Consider the following 15,083-nt stretch of genomic DNA (forward strand, 5'->3'; position numbering starts at 1 on the left):
GTCTGATAAAAGATTAATGCCGTTACGTATAATGGATATTTATGGCGAGGGGCTATCTTGTGACATCATTTCTAGGTCAGATCAATTACTCACGCCTTCCTGTATCTCAGTGTTAAGAGCGTGGTGCTGGCAACGCAAGGTCATGGGATCGATCCTCGCACATAGATTCAAACGTACCGGTCGCTGTGGATAAAAGCAGACGTTTATCTTCTTTTTACCTTCCTCTTGCTTTGTCGTTTGCATTGGTGATGAACTGAACAAACATCGTGTATTAGTATTTCTGTAGTTTTAAACAAGGTTCCATCATTGTGTCAGAAGCAGTTACAGGAAAAAAATGATATTATGTTTTACAGTTTTTTGCCACCTGTAGCACCTCCCCCAAATGACTGTCACGCCATAACGGGATAGAGTCCCGCCCCCCTCTCTCTCTCTCTCTCTCGCGCGCGCGCCCGAACGCTATTGGGCTGAACGCTGACGCTAGAGTCTCGTGCGGATTACAAAGAGGAACATACACAGTGAGCGCGCGAGGCACATTGTACTGCTACGCAATGTAGCGAATCACCGCCGTAACGACACGCGAGTCCACTTTCACCGGACCGGACTGAAGTGAACTATGCCCGGCGCCGAACTCGAGAGGAACTCCTTCTTACACGGCGACATGGTAAATAACGTCCGAGTGTGATTTAATCCGCGCGGTATGTTATCTATCTAAGCCTATGCGCTCGAGATGCACGTCTCGAGCTGTCATCAAATCGTGCTCCGTACGGTTATCGATAACGCTTCTGTTCGCGAATAACGCGCGCGGCTCGTGAAATGATCGCGGTTTTACCACGTCGGCGCTGGAAACCGTATTTTGCGTGCTGGAGTTCATGGTAACGTTACCGCTATCGTGACTTTGTTATTCTTTTCCTGAGATGTATTGGTTTAACTACAATTACGTATGTAGACACTTTGGTTACTTAAACCGGGGTTCCTTTTTGTACGGATACTTGGGTAAGGAGCTACATATGTAAATGGTTAATTATACAAATGCATATTTTTTTGCATGCATGCATTATTTGTGCATAGCGTTATGAGATACAAAGTACGTTGAAATCGTGTAAAGTATTGTTCTTTGTATATTCATCTTAACCAACCGCGGTATTTAAAATCTTTGTAAGTCGCTTTGGTCTGCTAAGTGAGTTAATGTAAATACTATATCAAGTTCGACTCAGTCGATAAGACACTACAAATTAAATCAACCCTGAAAACATCCGACCAAACATGGTCTGGTAATGTCTTAATCAATAATTATATAATTATATTAGTTTATTGTTTCTTTTGTCGGTATTTACGTTTAGTCATTTAGCAGACGCTTTTATCCAAAGCGACTTAAAAAGAGTTCAGGAGCAATAGGCGATATGTCATAAAAGAGCAATAGTACGATAGGTGCTTATACAAAGTTACTAGTTTCAACAATATACAAAGAGGTTTATTTTTACTGCATTCTGCATTTCCCATTAGCATCCACTGGGATTTTATGACTAGTATAAACAGCAGACAAACATCTACCAGTTCACTACAAATCCCCATTGTGAAAGTGTTTACTAGCTGCTTGTGTTGCACATCAGAGCATTTTCAAAGGCAATCCGTTCGGACAATAGCGATCATTGGTTCTAGTTGGACCGGTTACGCTGGTGTTTCCCCATACGAGTTAACGCTTATAGTTGCGAGTCATGAAATTCGCTATTCCAAGTATCTGTTTCACACACGCCTAAATGCATTTGTAACACCGGGGTGATGGGTGGCGTGCTGCGACATGTGCTCGGGTCTTGAGACGGGCTGTTGTAAGTCGAACAAATGCTCCAGTGTGTTGTGTGTGCGCCCTCGACCCCGGCACTGGGACGGCGTGTGTCCCACACTTGTCCTGCACCCACATCATCACCCTTTTAAAGATCTCGGAGAGCGTGTCTTTTTAAACACGAAGGAGTGTATCAACTGTCAGAGGCTGTCAAGCACATTTGCACTTTGAGTAAATTGAGAGCTTAATTGAATGTGTTAATGTGTCGAGCAATTCATGCATTATTAATTCGTGAGAGAAAGCGCCATTGTGGCGGTGCTTTTCGTGTACAGCTTGATGTTTTATAAACGCGTAGTGTCTGTCTGTATCGATTACTACATTGGTGAAGCGATGGAGAATAAACTGTACATTTATACAGCAGATACTGTTGTTTTAAAACAATGATTGTTAGTTGTGTTTGCCAAGGCAAACATCGGCATGTCTTTTGCCCTCCCAGTGTTTGTGCTAGAAATATTTTGTTTAATGCCGTAAATCACATTTCTTTAGCAAGGAGAGGTGTGCTGTTACTTTTCCAAGTGACCAGATTTACGGTTTCGTCTTGGGCAATACAAAATCTTCGGGGCAGGAGACCGATAAGATTATCATTGAAGGAGTAGTTCACCTTAAATGGAAATTCTCTCATTATTTACACTCCCTCTTGTCATTTCAAACCCGTACGACTGACTTTCTTCTGTAATGTATTGGAAAAAAACGTGAGGTGTATATGGGGTTTTGGGTGGTTTCCAAGTCCTCCAAAGTCCAACATCATGTCTTAAAGGACTTAAATCTAACTTCCTTTTGCAGAACACAAAAGAAAATATTTAGAAAAATGTTGGTAACAGAAAACTGCTGGTCCCCATTGACTTGCGTTGGTTTTGTGTCCATACCAGTGGTTTTTTGGGTACCGACATTTTTCAAAATATTTTCTTTTGTGTTCTGCGAAAGGAAGTTAGATTTTAGTTTTAAAAAGACAACCGGTTGAGTAAATGATGACAGAATTTTCATTTGGAAGGCGAACTATTCCTTTAAGACATGATGTTGGGCTTTGGAGGACTTGGAAACCACCCAAAACCCCATATACACCTCACGTTTTTTTCCAATACATTTTCTGGCTTCTGGTGTCATCCACAGCTGTAAAAAAGGTTTGTTGTGCTCCTTGTAGTTATTGGAATAATATTCCGTATAATTTTATATTTATTTTTATAATTCTAAACATACCGGTTTGTAGCGCAAATAGTTTGACAGTTTCTTGCACAGTCTTGTTCTCTTTAACAGTATTTCTGTTGTTGAGGATAACCTGTGTACTCTTGATGCGCTCAACATTTTTGGTGTCTACATGTTGTGCACTTGGAGAGTAGGACACGTTTAATCTCTACCTCGCTATGAATTATTAGCGTTTCGGTCCCTGTGGTGACATTATGTCCTGTGCGAACATAACTTATAGTTATTTCGTGATAAATGAGATTGTGGAACTGACTGTGCCCCAGAATATTCAACAACAGAAAGCTTGTGGATGAGTTTGGTTTGAAACAGAGCAGATCTTATGTGTTCTGGAATACAAATGCAGGGCTCCAGACTGCGACTAAAACGGTCTCATTTGCGGCTTAAAATATACATTATCGAGTGATGTTTTTGCAGAGATTGTGACCATGCAAGTTTACTCGTTTTTCGAGAGAGAGAGAGAGAGAGAGAGAGAGAGAGATGTGAAGGTAAACCTCACTTCCCAACCACATGAGGTTCTCTAGCTACAGACACAAGAGGTTGCGGTCTTTCCTCGTAAGAGCGCTTAATTCGTAGCAAGAGCCACACTCAGCGAACAAGAGCCTGATAAGGAGGCGTGGAATATGCGCCCGCAGATCTACCCGGAAAACTCCATGGAATTCCGCGGATTTCGGCTCTTGTTATTGACAAATATACAAACACAATGACGTGCCAGATTTTAGTGAGCCCGAGGATGAACCATGTGATATTTGAGACGGTTAAAGCGAAACTAACCACGAAGAAGTTCAGGGAACGTAATACGTCTATTACTTGAGACACCACTGGATCATTTCGGATCCATTCAAGTTTCAGAGTTAAGAAAGTCATCTTGGCATCAATCAAACAAAGCTTCTCTTCCTCTTTTTAAATAAGCAGAACCAAATCTGCTATCAACTGCATTAAAAAGTATAGACTGGCAGCTTAAAAGAACAATAAGAGAAAGATATTTGGAGGAATTCTTGGAACCGAACAGATCTTGGCCTCCGTTGACTGCCATAGTAGGAAAATTAAGATTGTGTCAAAAGTGCCCATGAACTTTTCCTTTCCTACATTCTTCAAAATTTCGTATTTTCGTGTAACAGAGCAAAGACAAATTAAAAAAGCAAATTTTCCTACCATGGTAGTCAATGGGGGCAAAGAAGTGCTTGGTTCCAAGCATTCTTCCAAATATCTTTCTCAGTGTTCATCAGAACAAAGACATTATACAGATTTGGAACAACATGAGGTCGAACAAATGAAGACAGAATTTTCATGAATGGGTGAACCGTACCTTTAAGTCTAAATGTCTATGTTGTAACTGATTGCATACCACACGTGTTAACTCATAACAGTCCGTTAATTCCACGTGACGTAATAACAAAAATTTGCACGGCATGTAACAACTGCTTCGTTGCATGCTGTGCATGTATAGACAGGTGTCAGTTCTTCATATAAAGTACAGGAAGTCCATCTGTTTTCATCACCAGCATCTCTGATGTCTGTACGTATACTGATACGGTCATTGGTCAGTATTATGCATTCGAACGCGCGTTTCAGAGATTGTTGGGTGTGATTAAACCTCAACAATGGCTTTTGTCATTCCCACACAACATCTACATTATATGCCTCTCCCTGCTGTGTTTCTCCGAACTTAGTCACGTGACTTGCAAGACGGGCAAGTTTATGCATGACCTAACAGCTGGACACACCCAAGTCTTGTATCTGCAGATACGGTTTATGTGTTAGAAGTAACAACAGCGTGATAACGTATTTCTCAGGACGTGGATTTGTGTACAGGAAGAATGACTTGGTGGGGTATATTTACAGCTCATCCAGTTTGTCACGTGCCTCTTTTTTTACTTTGTGACTGTATACATAGTTTGAAGCTGGTAAAAGGATCTCTTTCAAATGAGGATGCAGTTCTCTAGTTTGTCTGTGGTATTGGTGCCTGATTTGAATGAGATTAACAAGCCACACTGTGAAAGTTTACGATAACGTAGACGAGAGGCCTTCAGACTGCATTCGATTTGTAGCTTTAACATTTCACGTCATGTATGTAGCCAAGCACGATTGTGATAAACGGCTTTTATTTTTGTATAAAGTCAAACGGTTTCATTGTAACTGGTTGTGGTTGAGGTTGAGTTTAGCTTGATGTACTACTAAAACATTTTGTACATGACAGAACTGAAAACCCTGTGTCCAAAATGACCGGAGGAGACTTGTTCTTAAATTGTTGGATTCATGAAAACGATACTTAATACCGAGTCACAGAGGAACTAAGAAGAAAATGCCAGAAATTGATGACGCTATGGTTGCTGTTGTATAAACTAACCGTAAGGGTGAGATATGGTCAAAGGTTATCGGCCCTAGCACTGTTCCTTGCTTCCATTGTTAAAAAAACGTTAACGTCTTAACTTTTTCCTGACTTAAATAGTTCTGTGGTTTTGCCGACTATACCGTTTTGACACTAAACTCTGAATTCGCTTTTTTTTACATCTTTCCCAGACAAAGCGTTTTGCCAATAAGAATACTGGAGGCTTTAATATAAGTTTTAAAGGGATAGTTCACCCATAAATTAAAATTCTGTCATCGTATAGATTGTTCCAATTCCTGTTTATCCTTCGTTGTTCTGCTGGACACAAAAGGAAGATATTTGGAAGAACAGATCTCATCCACCATCGACTCTCGTGGTATTCATTTTCCCTATGGTAGTAAATGGGGATGAGATCTGTTGGCAGAACTGACATTCTTTCAAATATCTTTGTTCAGCAGAACAAAGACATTTATACAGGGTGGGAAAAATCTGAGGGTGAGAAAATCAAATACCATTTTAAATAAGTGTACTTGAGCTTTACTGCATATAAAAATGAGACGGTTGTTTACTTCCTTACTAGAAAGTGGTGATCAAAAGAACAGCATTGTTTTTTTGTAGTCTCCTCTAGCATAACAGTTTCCTGCGGCACATTCCAGAAGCGCTGCTTAAGACAGGATAAGCTAAGGTATGAGGTCAGCCATACAGTCAAACAATTCATTTGGAAACTATTTGTGTTTGACACTTTGTAATACTTTAATACAAGCAGAAGCATATATAATAAGATTTTGGCCCTTAAGTATAATTAGGATTTAAGTTGTTTGTCCGTGCAGGTTTGGTGTTGCTTTATTCTCTTACCTCTAAGACGAGGCTTTTTTTTGAAAATGTATTTCACGGAATGAGTCATTTTATTTCACGTTGACGATATATTTCAAGATAACAATCTCCCATAATTCTATACCTAATATTTCTTAGATTGACTTCATTTATTTATTAATTACAGTTCATCTGAATGCTCACCACTATAGTTATAATGTAGGCAAGTTATGAAAATGTACTAAAGATATCAAATTCGGATCATTCCATCATATAAGAGGTGTTGTAATATCAGAGTATTCCGACTTTCGTTCATGTGAGGGCAAACGTCTCAAACAAGGTCTTCCTCAGCATTTAAGTGGCCCGAAATCTGCGTTTTGATTCGGTCCAGTTACATACCGGATATATTTCGGTTCCCAACCCTAGTTATGTCATGTTTATTAATTTTATGCTTATTTGTTTGGTGAGCCCTTCTATCCAAAGCGACCGAGTACGTTCAAGAATTTCGCATGATGCAGTTCACCGCAGTTGTACTGTACTGTATGTTTTCTGTATTACTAAATAAATGGTGCCAAATTTTGAGGTTGCAGTCTGTGATGACATCCCTGATAGCGCACATTACATCTGCAAGATATCTACAATTCATAGTTTTTTCATCAGCAATACATCTCGGAGACATCTGCTGTCAGTCATCATATAGACATCTAGAAGAGTTTATGATTTAGAATGGATGAACAACAGCTCTTTCTAAGATGTTTAGCAGATTATGCTGCAGATCTTTCCAGATCTTTAGCAGACGTATTGCTGGCGTTCGGACGTTTCCGTGACATATTGCTGACGTTCGGACGTCCCCGTGACGTATTGCCGACGTTCGGACGTCCCCGTGACGTATTGCCGACGTTCTGACGTCCCCGTGACGTATTGCCGACGTTCGGACGTCCCCGTGACGTATTGCCGACGTTCGGACGTCCCCGTGACGTATTGCCGACGTTCGGACGTGTCCGTGACGTATTGCCGACGTTCGGACGTCCCCGTGACGTATTGCCGACGTTCGGACGTCCCCGTGACGTATTGCCGACGTTCGGACGTCCCCGTGACGTATTGCTGACGTTCGGACGTCCCCGTGACGTATTGCCTACGTTCGGACGTCCCCGTGACGTATTGCAGACGTTCGGACGTCTCCGTGACGTATTACCGACGTTCGGACGTGCTCGTGACGTGAGCAAACTATGTATTGCAGGTTAATGCCAACGTCAAATAGAAGTAAACCAGATGGATTGTGCTACCTGGGATAAAACGACTAGGTACTTTGAAAATATGAACAAAATAGTGTCTTTCTATCATGGTGTATTTGCTGGCTACAACGGACCACAAGTGTTCATTAGGAGACAGTTTTCTTTTTGACAAATGACTTGTTAATGCAGTCACTACTTTGACTGATTCAGCAGTTGACAACATTGTGTAATTCGTACTGATGTAACAAGTCACATTCAGATTTTTTCAAATGACTTGAGACAAATTAGAAATGAACAACTGCCCTTTTAGTATTTCTCAAATGCTGCACAATTCTCTCTACATGTAAAATAAAAAAAACGACATTACTATATTAAAGAAAGTACTAAAGTAGACCTGAATACAAAAGAGAAACGAAAATGAACGGGTAAGAAAGTGTATTAATATAGTTAAGTGCATAATACCTTATTTTTACAGATTTGTTCCCCATTATGGTTTAAAGTACAATTGCAGGTTTTGAATATAGTTTACAGAAGAATTTGTTATGCGGACAAACACATCACTTACTCCTGCACTGCAAAATACCTAAAACACGGAATCCATAAAAATAAAAACAGGAAAAAAATGAATTTAGGAAAAATCGACAATAATTTTTTCTAAAATGTACATATTTAAGTGTATTTAATGAAAATAAATAAGTATTAAATTAAGAAATTGTATTTTTAACATGTATTTGTGAGTCACTCAGATTTACCACATTTCTGTACTTACATTTACCCAATTTAAACATTATTTATAATTGATTCAACAGCTTTTAAATGTACGGATTTACTTCTGTTATTTTCAACCGAAAAGTTTTCTGTCTTAATGTAAATGCTATTCTTTTGTTTTAGTGTATATATGGGGATGGGATCAACTGATTTCTGTCTAGTATGCATAGTCACGAGTTGTGTGTGCAGTTTAACCTGTTAAATCTTATTGACGGGAACACTGCCGGCAGAAAAACCCTTTTCATTATGACAGATTCCTTGATTTCAGGATTAGCTTTGAGTTCAGATGAACTCTTTTGTAAGATTTCGGCAACAATGTCCGGATGTGATCTTTAAATCGACCCTGTTTAGGTTAAAGCATGTGTGTGCGCGAAGTGTGAGGAACTGCATCTATTCTAAAGTAGTTATGTGAAAACCTGCTGTCTCAGACACTTGTTTAGTAGTTTCTTCTATCTGCTTTCATTTCCTCATTCTCCACATCTGGCTCGCACACACACTTCTCATTTGAATGCAGGCCGTGCACATATAGGGGAAAGGAAATTGCTTTGTTTGCAGCCCTCAGCGATATTTAAAGCACATGGACGGCAATGAAACTCATACACAAACACAGAAGGTTCATATAAAATGTGTGTGTTAAGGAATGTTCGTCACCTCCCCCTGAGCACATGCAAACTCTAATCTTTCGTCTATAGCCTCTCATTGTTCAGTAATAATCCTGGTCTAGATTATAATCTCGGTGTTGTTCGACTTGTAATGGATGTAAACCACAGTCATGGTGAGGCCCGGAGTGCAGTTGCACAGCTTATGTATGTTACGCAACTGCACAAGAGTTGTTATAAAGATGATACGAGGATCAGATTAGGGCCAGTGCAAGAAGTTCTACTGATGTATAAAATATATAACCGGTCATGCATGTCAGACACCAGATGTGGGGATGTCACGCAGGAAGGGGAAAGTGAGAAAGGCTAGACGCGACAGACTCTCCAAAAAAGGTTTGATTCGCTTGACCTAGTTCTCCGCAGGACTGTTCCTACCCTTAAGACATCAAATGGGTCAAAGGTTCTTCAATGACAGACAAGCACACATCATCAGAACGTCATGTAATCATTAAACCCAATTCACAGGCCACGTAGAAATAGTATGAACTTGAAAATGTATATATACCGGGAAAACTTAGCGCACAGTAAGTTTGTTTCGGACAGTACCCACCCATTTGCAGTTTAATGATAGTCGGGTGTTTACGCTTGGCTAAGTAGGGGGTCAAAAGACGCATCCAAAATAAAAGTTTGTGTTGTCATAATACACGTCTGTGATTCGTGCATATTATTTTTGTATTTACAAACACATTAGGGTAGTGATTGTATTGGGGGTCGCGCGAGAAACAATACCGTCTCGTCACACCCCTTATACACGTACACACACATGTATACAAATGTAGGAAATATTGACATTTATATATAAATGTTTATTAATATATACTGCGTGAGTGTGTAGATACACATAGAATATGCAAACTCACAGTACACAAACCTAAACTGTATAATGTTGCGATTAATCGGACGGCCTTAGTTTGAAGTAAATATGAAATAAAATACAAAGTAGCGCTTTTGAAAATGAATGGTTCACTTTGTCATATCAGGCAAACGCACAATTCCTTTAACATAATAAACAAACGATTATATGTATTGGTTCAGATTCATGACCGATGTGAATCAGTCGGCTGTGTGCTCTCTCCCTGCGGTCTGCATCTTCTCTCCAGTTGAGTCATAAAAGCCGGTGTCCATGATCTCTGATGACCTGTCACTGCTTGATGGCAGGTTGCCGTAGTAACAGACGAACTTGATTTCAACGCAAATGTCTGACATTTGAAAGTTTCATAGAAGCCACTTTTTCTTCTACATTATTTACAGTCGAGAGCATTGCGGACGCAGAATAATGCGCTTAATGCCACTGCTTCACACATGAGCATCCCGGACGCATAATGCCGCGGTCACACTTGACTTTTCCCTCCGTTGACTTCCATTCATACGCATGCGAAGGACCGGAAACGCAAGCACGTCCAACGATATTTTGCATTTCGCTGCATAGCAAAGTACAAGTTTGAGACTTGCGAGAAATTGAGGAATCGTCCCGCCCATATTCGTACCGAACCCCGAACGATCTTCGCATGCTCAAAGTCAAGTCTGACCGCGGCTTAATGATTTTAATTTATTTTATTGGTTTACACACAGTTTTTTTTTCTTTAAATATGCATTTTAAGAATGAAAAGAATCTACAGTTCGCTTTGTTATTAAGAGTTTGTAACACAGTTCGTAGATGTAGGGAAAGGAGGAGGCGGGAACCGGCGAACATTCAACAAAACTTTAAATAAATAAACAACAAACAAACATGTATATTTACTGTGTTTATGCACTAATATTAATTTACCGTATAACACTTTGAAAAGGGACAGTTTCTTATATAAAATTATTATAATGATATTTACAAACTATGCAATGATGGGTAACAGGGTTACAGACTTGGTGCATTTAAAACAACCTTGGAAATGCATTAATCTTACATATAGTTGCTATTCCTACGAAAACTATGCATTTTTTGTCTCTACTTCTTAAAAAATGGGGTGTTCAGTTATCTGTATTTGGTTATTAATTGTATATATTTCATTTATTTTCAGGCGGAGAGGGTTGGCGACGGGAACACCCTCAGCGTGCCGACGGCCATGCGTAGAGGTGGCTCAGAGAACTGTTTAGACCTGGACACAACAGACCTGGCGGGACGAGACGTCTCACGATCGCGTCCTGCACTGGACAGCTTGCAACAGAAAATACTGAAGATCAAGGAGCAGCTGCGGATCGAGCAAAATCTACAGGATGAAAACGTGGCCGAGTACCTCAAGCTCATCGGCAGCGCCGACAAGCAGCAGAGCGGCCGCATCAAACAAGTGTTCGAGAAAAAGAACCAGAAAACGGCGCACAACATCGTTCAACTACAAAAGAAGCTCGAGCAGTATCAGCGCAAGATGAAGGAGTGCGACATCTCGAACGGGATCAAACACACGCCCCCGCCCTCCAAAGCCTACCACGAGTTTCCCAAAGACAACCTCAAGGAAACCCTGGTGACGGGGAGCGGGCGGCACCCGCATTTGGACAAGGTCAAAACCATCGGCCCGGGAGTCTCGCTGTCACCACCGTTCTTCTTTAGCAAGTCCCGCGAGATAGCCAACCTCATTCGTAACAAGTTCGGCAGCGCAGATAACATCGCCCATCTCAAGAGCTCCATGGAGGCCGGTGGGGGTCTGCAGGCGGAAGGAGGAGGCCGAGTTCTGAGCGGCAGTGCCACGCTATCCTCCAAACACAAATACCCCAGCGATGATGAATGCTCCACGGAGACTTCATTATCTGTAGAGAGTAATGGTCACGTGTCTGGATTGGGAGTGACGGGACAGAACCTCGGGTTTGGGAAGCAAGGGGGCCAAGAGGACAACAGTCGCCTGACGGAGGCCTGGGAGGAGATCAGGGAGTTGAGGGAGGCTCAAAATCTGTTTGCAGAAGACATCGAGTCCTTGAAGACCCAGATTAAATGTGACTTTGAGAGCATAACACAAACACTACAGGAGGAGCGGTACAGGTTAATATACAGTTTTGTTATCATTTGCATTTTTTGAAAATCCGCTCATGATGGGTATTGTAGCGCTCGGATCTCTTTCAGTTGATATCTCATTATCAGTTGTGATGCGTGACGACACTAACATCCCAAACACATCACGGTGGTCTTGGGAGACACATTTGCTCTCTATAATCTCTCTGTGATACACTAACGCTGAATGTTTCCCGTGTAAGGTGTGAACAGTTGGAGGACCAGCTGAATGATCTCACAGAGCTCCATCAGAATGAAACGGCTAACCTCAAACAGGAGCTGGCCAGCATAGAGGAGAAGATGGCCTATCAGGTTTATGACAGAGCACGAGATATACAGGTACATATACGCAAGGGATGGCGAACCCTCGTTTTAACATTTTGCTCTTCCCCCCCAACTTTCACTACGATGGTCCGGGTCATTTTTTTTAACAATGTTTTCCCTTGAATTGAACCCCTGACGTTTGTGCTTCTGATGCATGCTATACCACGTTCTTTGTGTGTGCTGAGGTTTTATAAAACGTCCTTCTTATATCCAGTGCAAACCTCTATAATATTCCTTCATGACGTCTGTCTGCAGGAAGCACTGGAGGCCTGTCAGACGCGAATGGGCAAGTTAGAGCTACAGCAGCAGCAGCAGCAGGCCTTGCAGTTGGAAGGCACGGACGCCAAAGTGTTGCTGGGAAAATGCATCAACATAATGTTGGCCATTGTCACCGTCATCTTGGTGTGCGTCTCCACAGCCGCAAAATTTTCTGCACCACTGATGCGGAGTCGTCTGCACGTGTTCGGGACTTTCGTATGTGTGTGTCTACTGGCGTTCGGATGGAGTAACTGGGAGCATTTGACGTCTGCCGTAGAGCGAATGCTGGTGCCCAGATGAGGGATGTGAAACGTGCGGCGATGTTAAAACGTTCCCTCACAATGTGACCGTCCCAGGACAATGGCTTTAGGAATGTGTGAGAGACTGTTCTTGATGTACTGTAGCAGAAACGGGTCCATCTTTGTGACTGTATTGTTTAAGATAAACACGTTTCCATTTGTCTCCTGTCTTAAAAGCAAAGATTCACTTTTTGACAGGTTTATTTTTGGATTTCAGAGTAGGTAATATTTGTTTAGTTGAATCTCGTTCATATTTTATCCCATAATCGAATGCAAAATTTGTAAGGAACAAAGTGTTGTTTTTATTTATTTTAACTTTTTTGCTAGGCTACTTTATATTCATAACAATTGAACTGCACCCCTTCATTATTCATTATTATGTCTAGTTATACCACGGCCCGTTGAATGCTTCAATCTGATTGGTTGAAAAACGTCTATGGGTATGCATTACAGTTCCGTACCACTTCGGCAAGTTTAAAGAACAGAAAGGTTATAGCGTAGCCTACAGGCCGTCACCTCACACAGCATTACTGACACGTTTTGGTTCAATAAACAAAGCATTTCAAAAACAATATAGAAGTGCAAATACTGAAATCGAATAAATAAAAGCACTATATAGAAAAACCAAATGAATTATAAACACGAATAGCCTACTGGTTCGCTTTCCTCTTCCTGCTGCTTATAACCGATAACAAATATATTTTTATAGACCAATCCTTTCCAAGTTTTGCGTGATGTTTTTTTTACTACCTCCGAGTCCGCTCGCTTTACCAGGCGCTGGCCTTTCTGTCCCATTACTGCCCCTCTCTCTCTCTTACCTGCACACACTATGTGGCTCAAGCTTCCGAGAAATGAGATGCACAAGAAAGTAGTTCTACCATCAACAGCATTTAAAAGACGATGACAAACATTGAAATTAAACATTTGAACAACGGTCCATTGGATTATTAGAAAGTTAATGCACATCCGAGGTGTAATGCTGGGTTCACACCAAAAGCGAACAATCGCGTTCCACGCTCTTTATGTTTTCACGTGAGTGACACGAAATGACAAATATCTTCAATCTGCGCGGAAGGATATATTGACGCACGTTCGCCGATTAAACGGCCAACGATTCGCATCATTCGCACAGCCAGTTCGCGTCTGTACATTGACTATGTATGTCATTTACTCGCCACGTTTGGTGTGAACCCATTGTAAATCCGCTTTATGTCGTGGCCGCATTACCACCTCAGGGTGTATGTTAACTTTCTAATAATTGAACGGCCAGGAGTCCATTATTCCTCACTTAATGTGTACGTTAACGGTGTAGTAATTGCGATAAAGTCACTCAAGGGGCTTATTTTGCGATAACAGAGACTGTTACTTGTACATTATCTCGCTTATTACACGGCCTATTCCACATGAGAAAAAAACTGGACACGAAATGTGAATTTGAAATATTTTGCCTTCCGTTTACTTATAAGAAACGACATTCAAATGTCACGAATAGGCAATTTGGTGTAGTCATTTGTAAATATAACGTCATGTATTTTATCAAAAGTTGTTGAATTTGTCAAAAACAACTGTCAAAATGATTTGCTGCATCCGGTTACCGTGCGTTTGGTTTTGAGATGTTGCGTTCTGGGAATAAGGAACCTGTCAACCAATCAGAACCACGCATTCGAACGAGCCGTGTAATAATGACGATTAATATATGCCGTTTCGTCCTTTTCATTTTGGGATCGATACACGACTGTGAGATTCTTCTGTTTACTAACATAAAGCATTTTTTTGTACTGTTAGGCCTGAAGTTTTTTTTACCGGCACTTTAAACGCAAGGCCCAAATTTGTGAAATGTTTTAAATGTGGTTGACATTTTCTGTAGTTGTCATAATAGACAGAAACAATGATTTTCGTTTGTTTTATAGAAATGCCTTCATTGAAACAAAGACCTACGCTCCTGTTTCATGTTTAAGTAGTTGCGACACTATTTGGGATGTGTTCTGTTAGATTTGTATAAATTGTTGAATGCTTGGTTTAATCTATGCTTCAGTGACTCCCACAATGCAAAGTCTCACACTTGTATTACCACTGTCAGTTTTGAGTGTTTGCCTGCCTGTGGTTTGACTGAAAAATGCATAAGACACAAAATCTGAATTCACACATGTCCTTGAACTACTGGTTTGTTTAGAAATTCTTTTAAAATGCCTTTTATGCCCATGTTTGATCGACAGAAAGACTGTTATTATCTCGGCGATTTTCTGTGAATACTGTCAGAATGTTATGATCTAACAACAGGATGTTTTTTTGATAGACACGCTCCATTGTTTTCTCATAGGAAACTGTCTGACATTCTCTGAACTGAGAAATAAATTGCCTGATTTTTCTTTAGTTGT

The 15,083-nt window shown here is 40.8% G+C and overlaps 1 protein-coding gene across 2 annotated transcripts; it reads left to right on the forward strand.

Moving 5' to 3' along the window:
* Positions 1–483: 483 nt before the first annotated feature.
* On the forward strand, positions 484–15,077 carry tmcc3 (transmembrane and coiled-coil domain family 3). 2 transcript variants are annotated; one of them, XR_013786495.1, is made up of 5 exons: positions 484–661; positions 10,863–11,815; positions 12,028–12,163; positions 12,404–13,591; positions 13,941–15,077. XR_013786495.1 is itself a non-coding variant. In XM_079454021.1 (4 exons), the coding sequence occupies exons 1-4, from the start codon at positions 614–616 to the stop codon at positions 12,704–12,706; spliced, it is 1,440 nt and encodes a 479-aa protein (XP_079310147.1). In that variant the 5' UTR covers positions 484–613; the 3' UTR covers positions 12,707–15,077. The 2 variants fall into 2 exon arrangements, 1 of the variants encoding a protein (XP_079310147.1); XM_079454021.1 differs by having other exon boundaries at positions 12,404–15,077.
* The last annotated feature ends 6 nt before the right edge of the window (positions 15,078–15,083 follow it).

The sequence above is a fragment of the Barbatula barbatula genome (genome assembly GCF_947034865.1).
Source record: "Barbatula barbatula genome assembly, chromosome: 4".
NCBI classification, from domain to species: domain Eukaryota; kingdom Metazoa; phylum Chordata; class Actinopteri; order Cypriniformes; family Nemacheilidae; genus Barbatula; species Barbatula barbatula.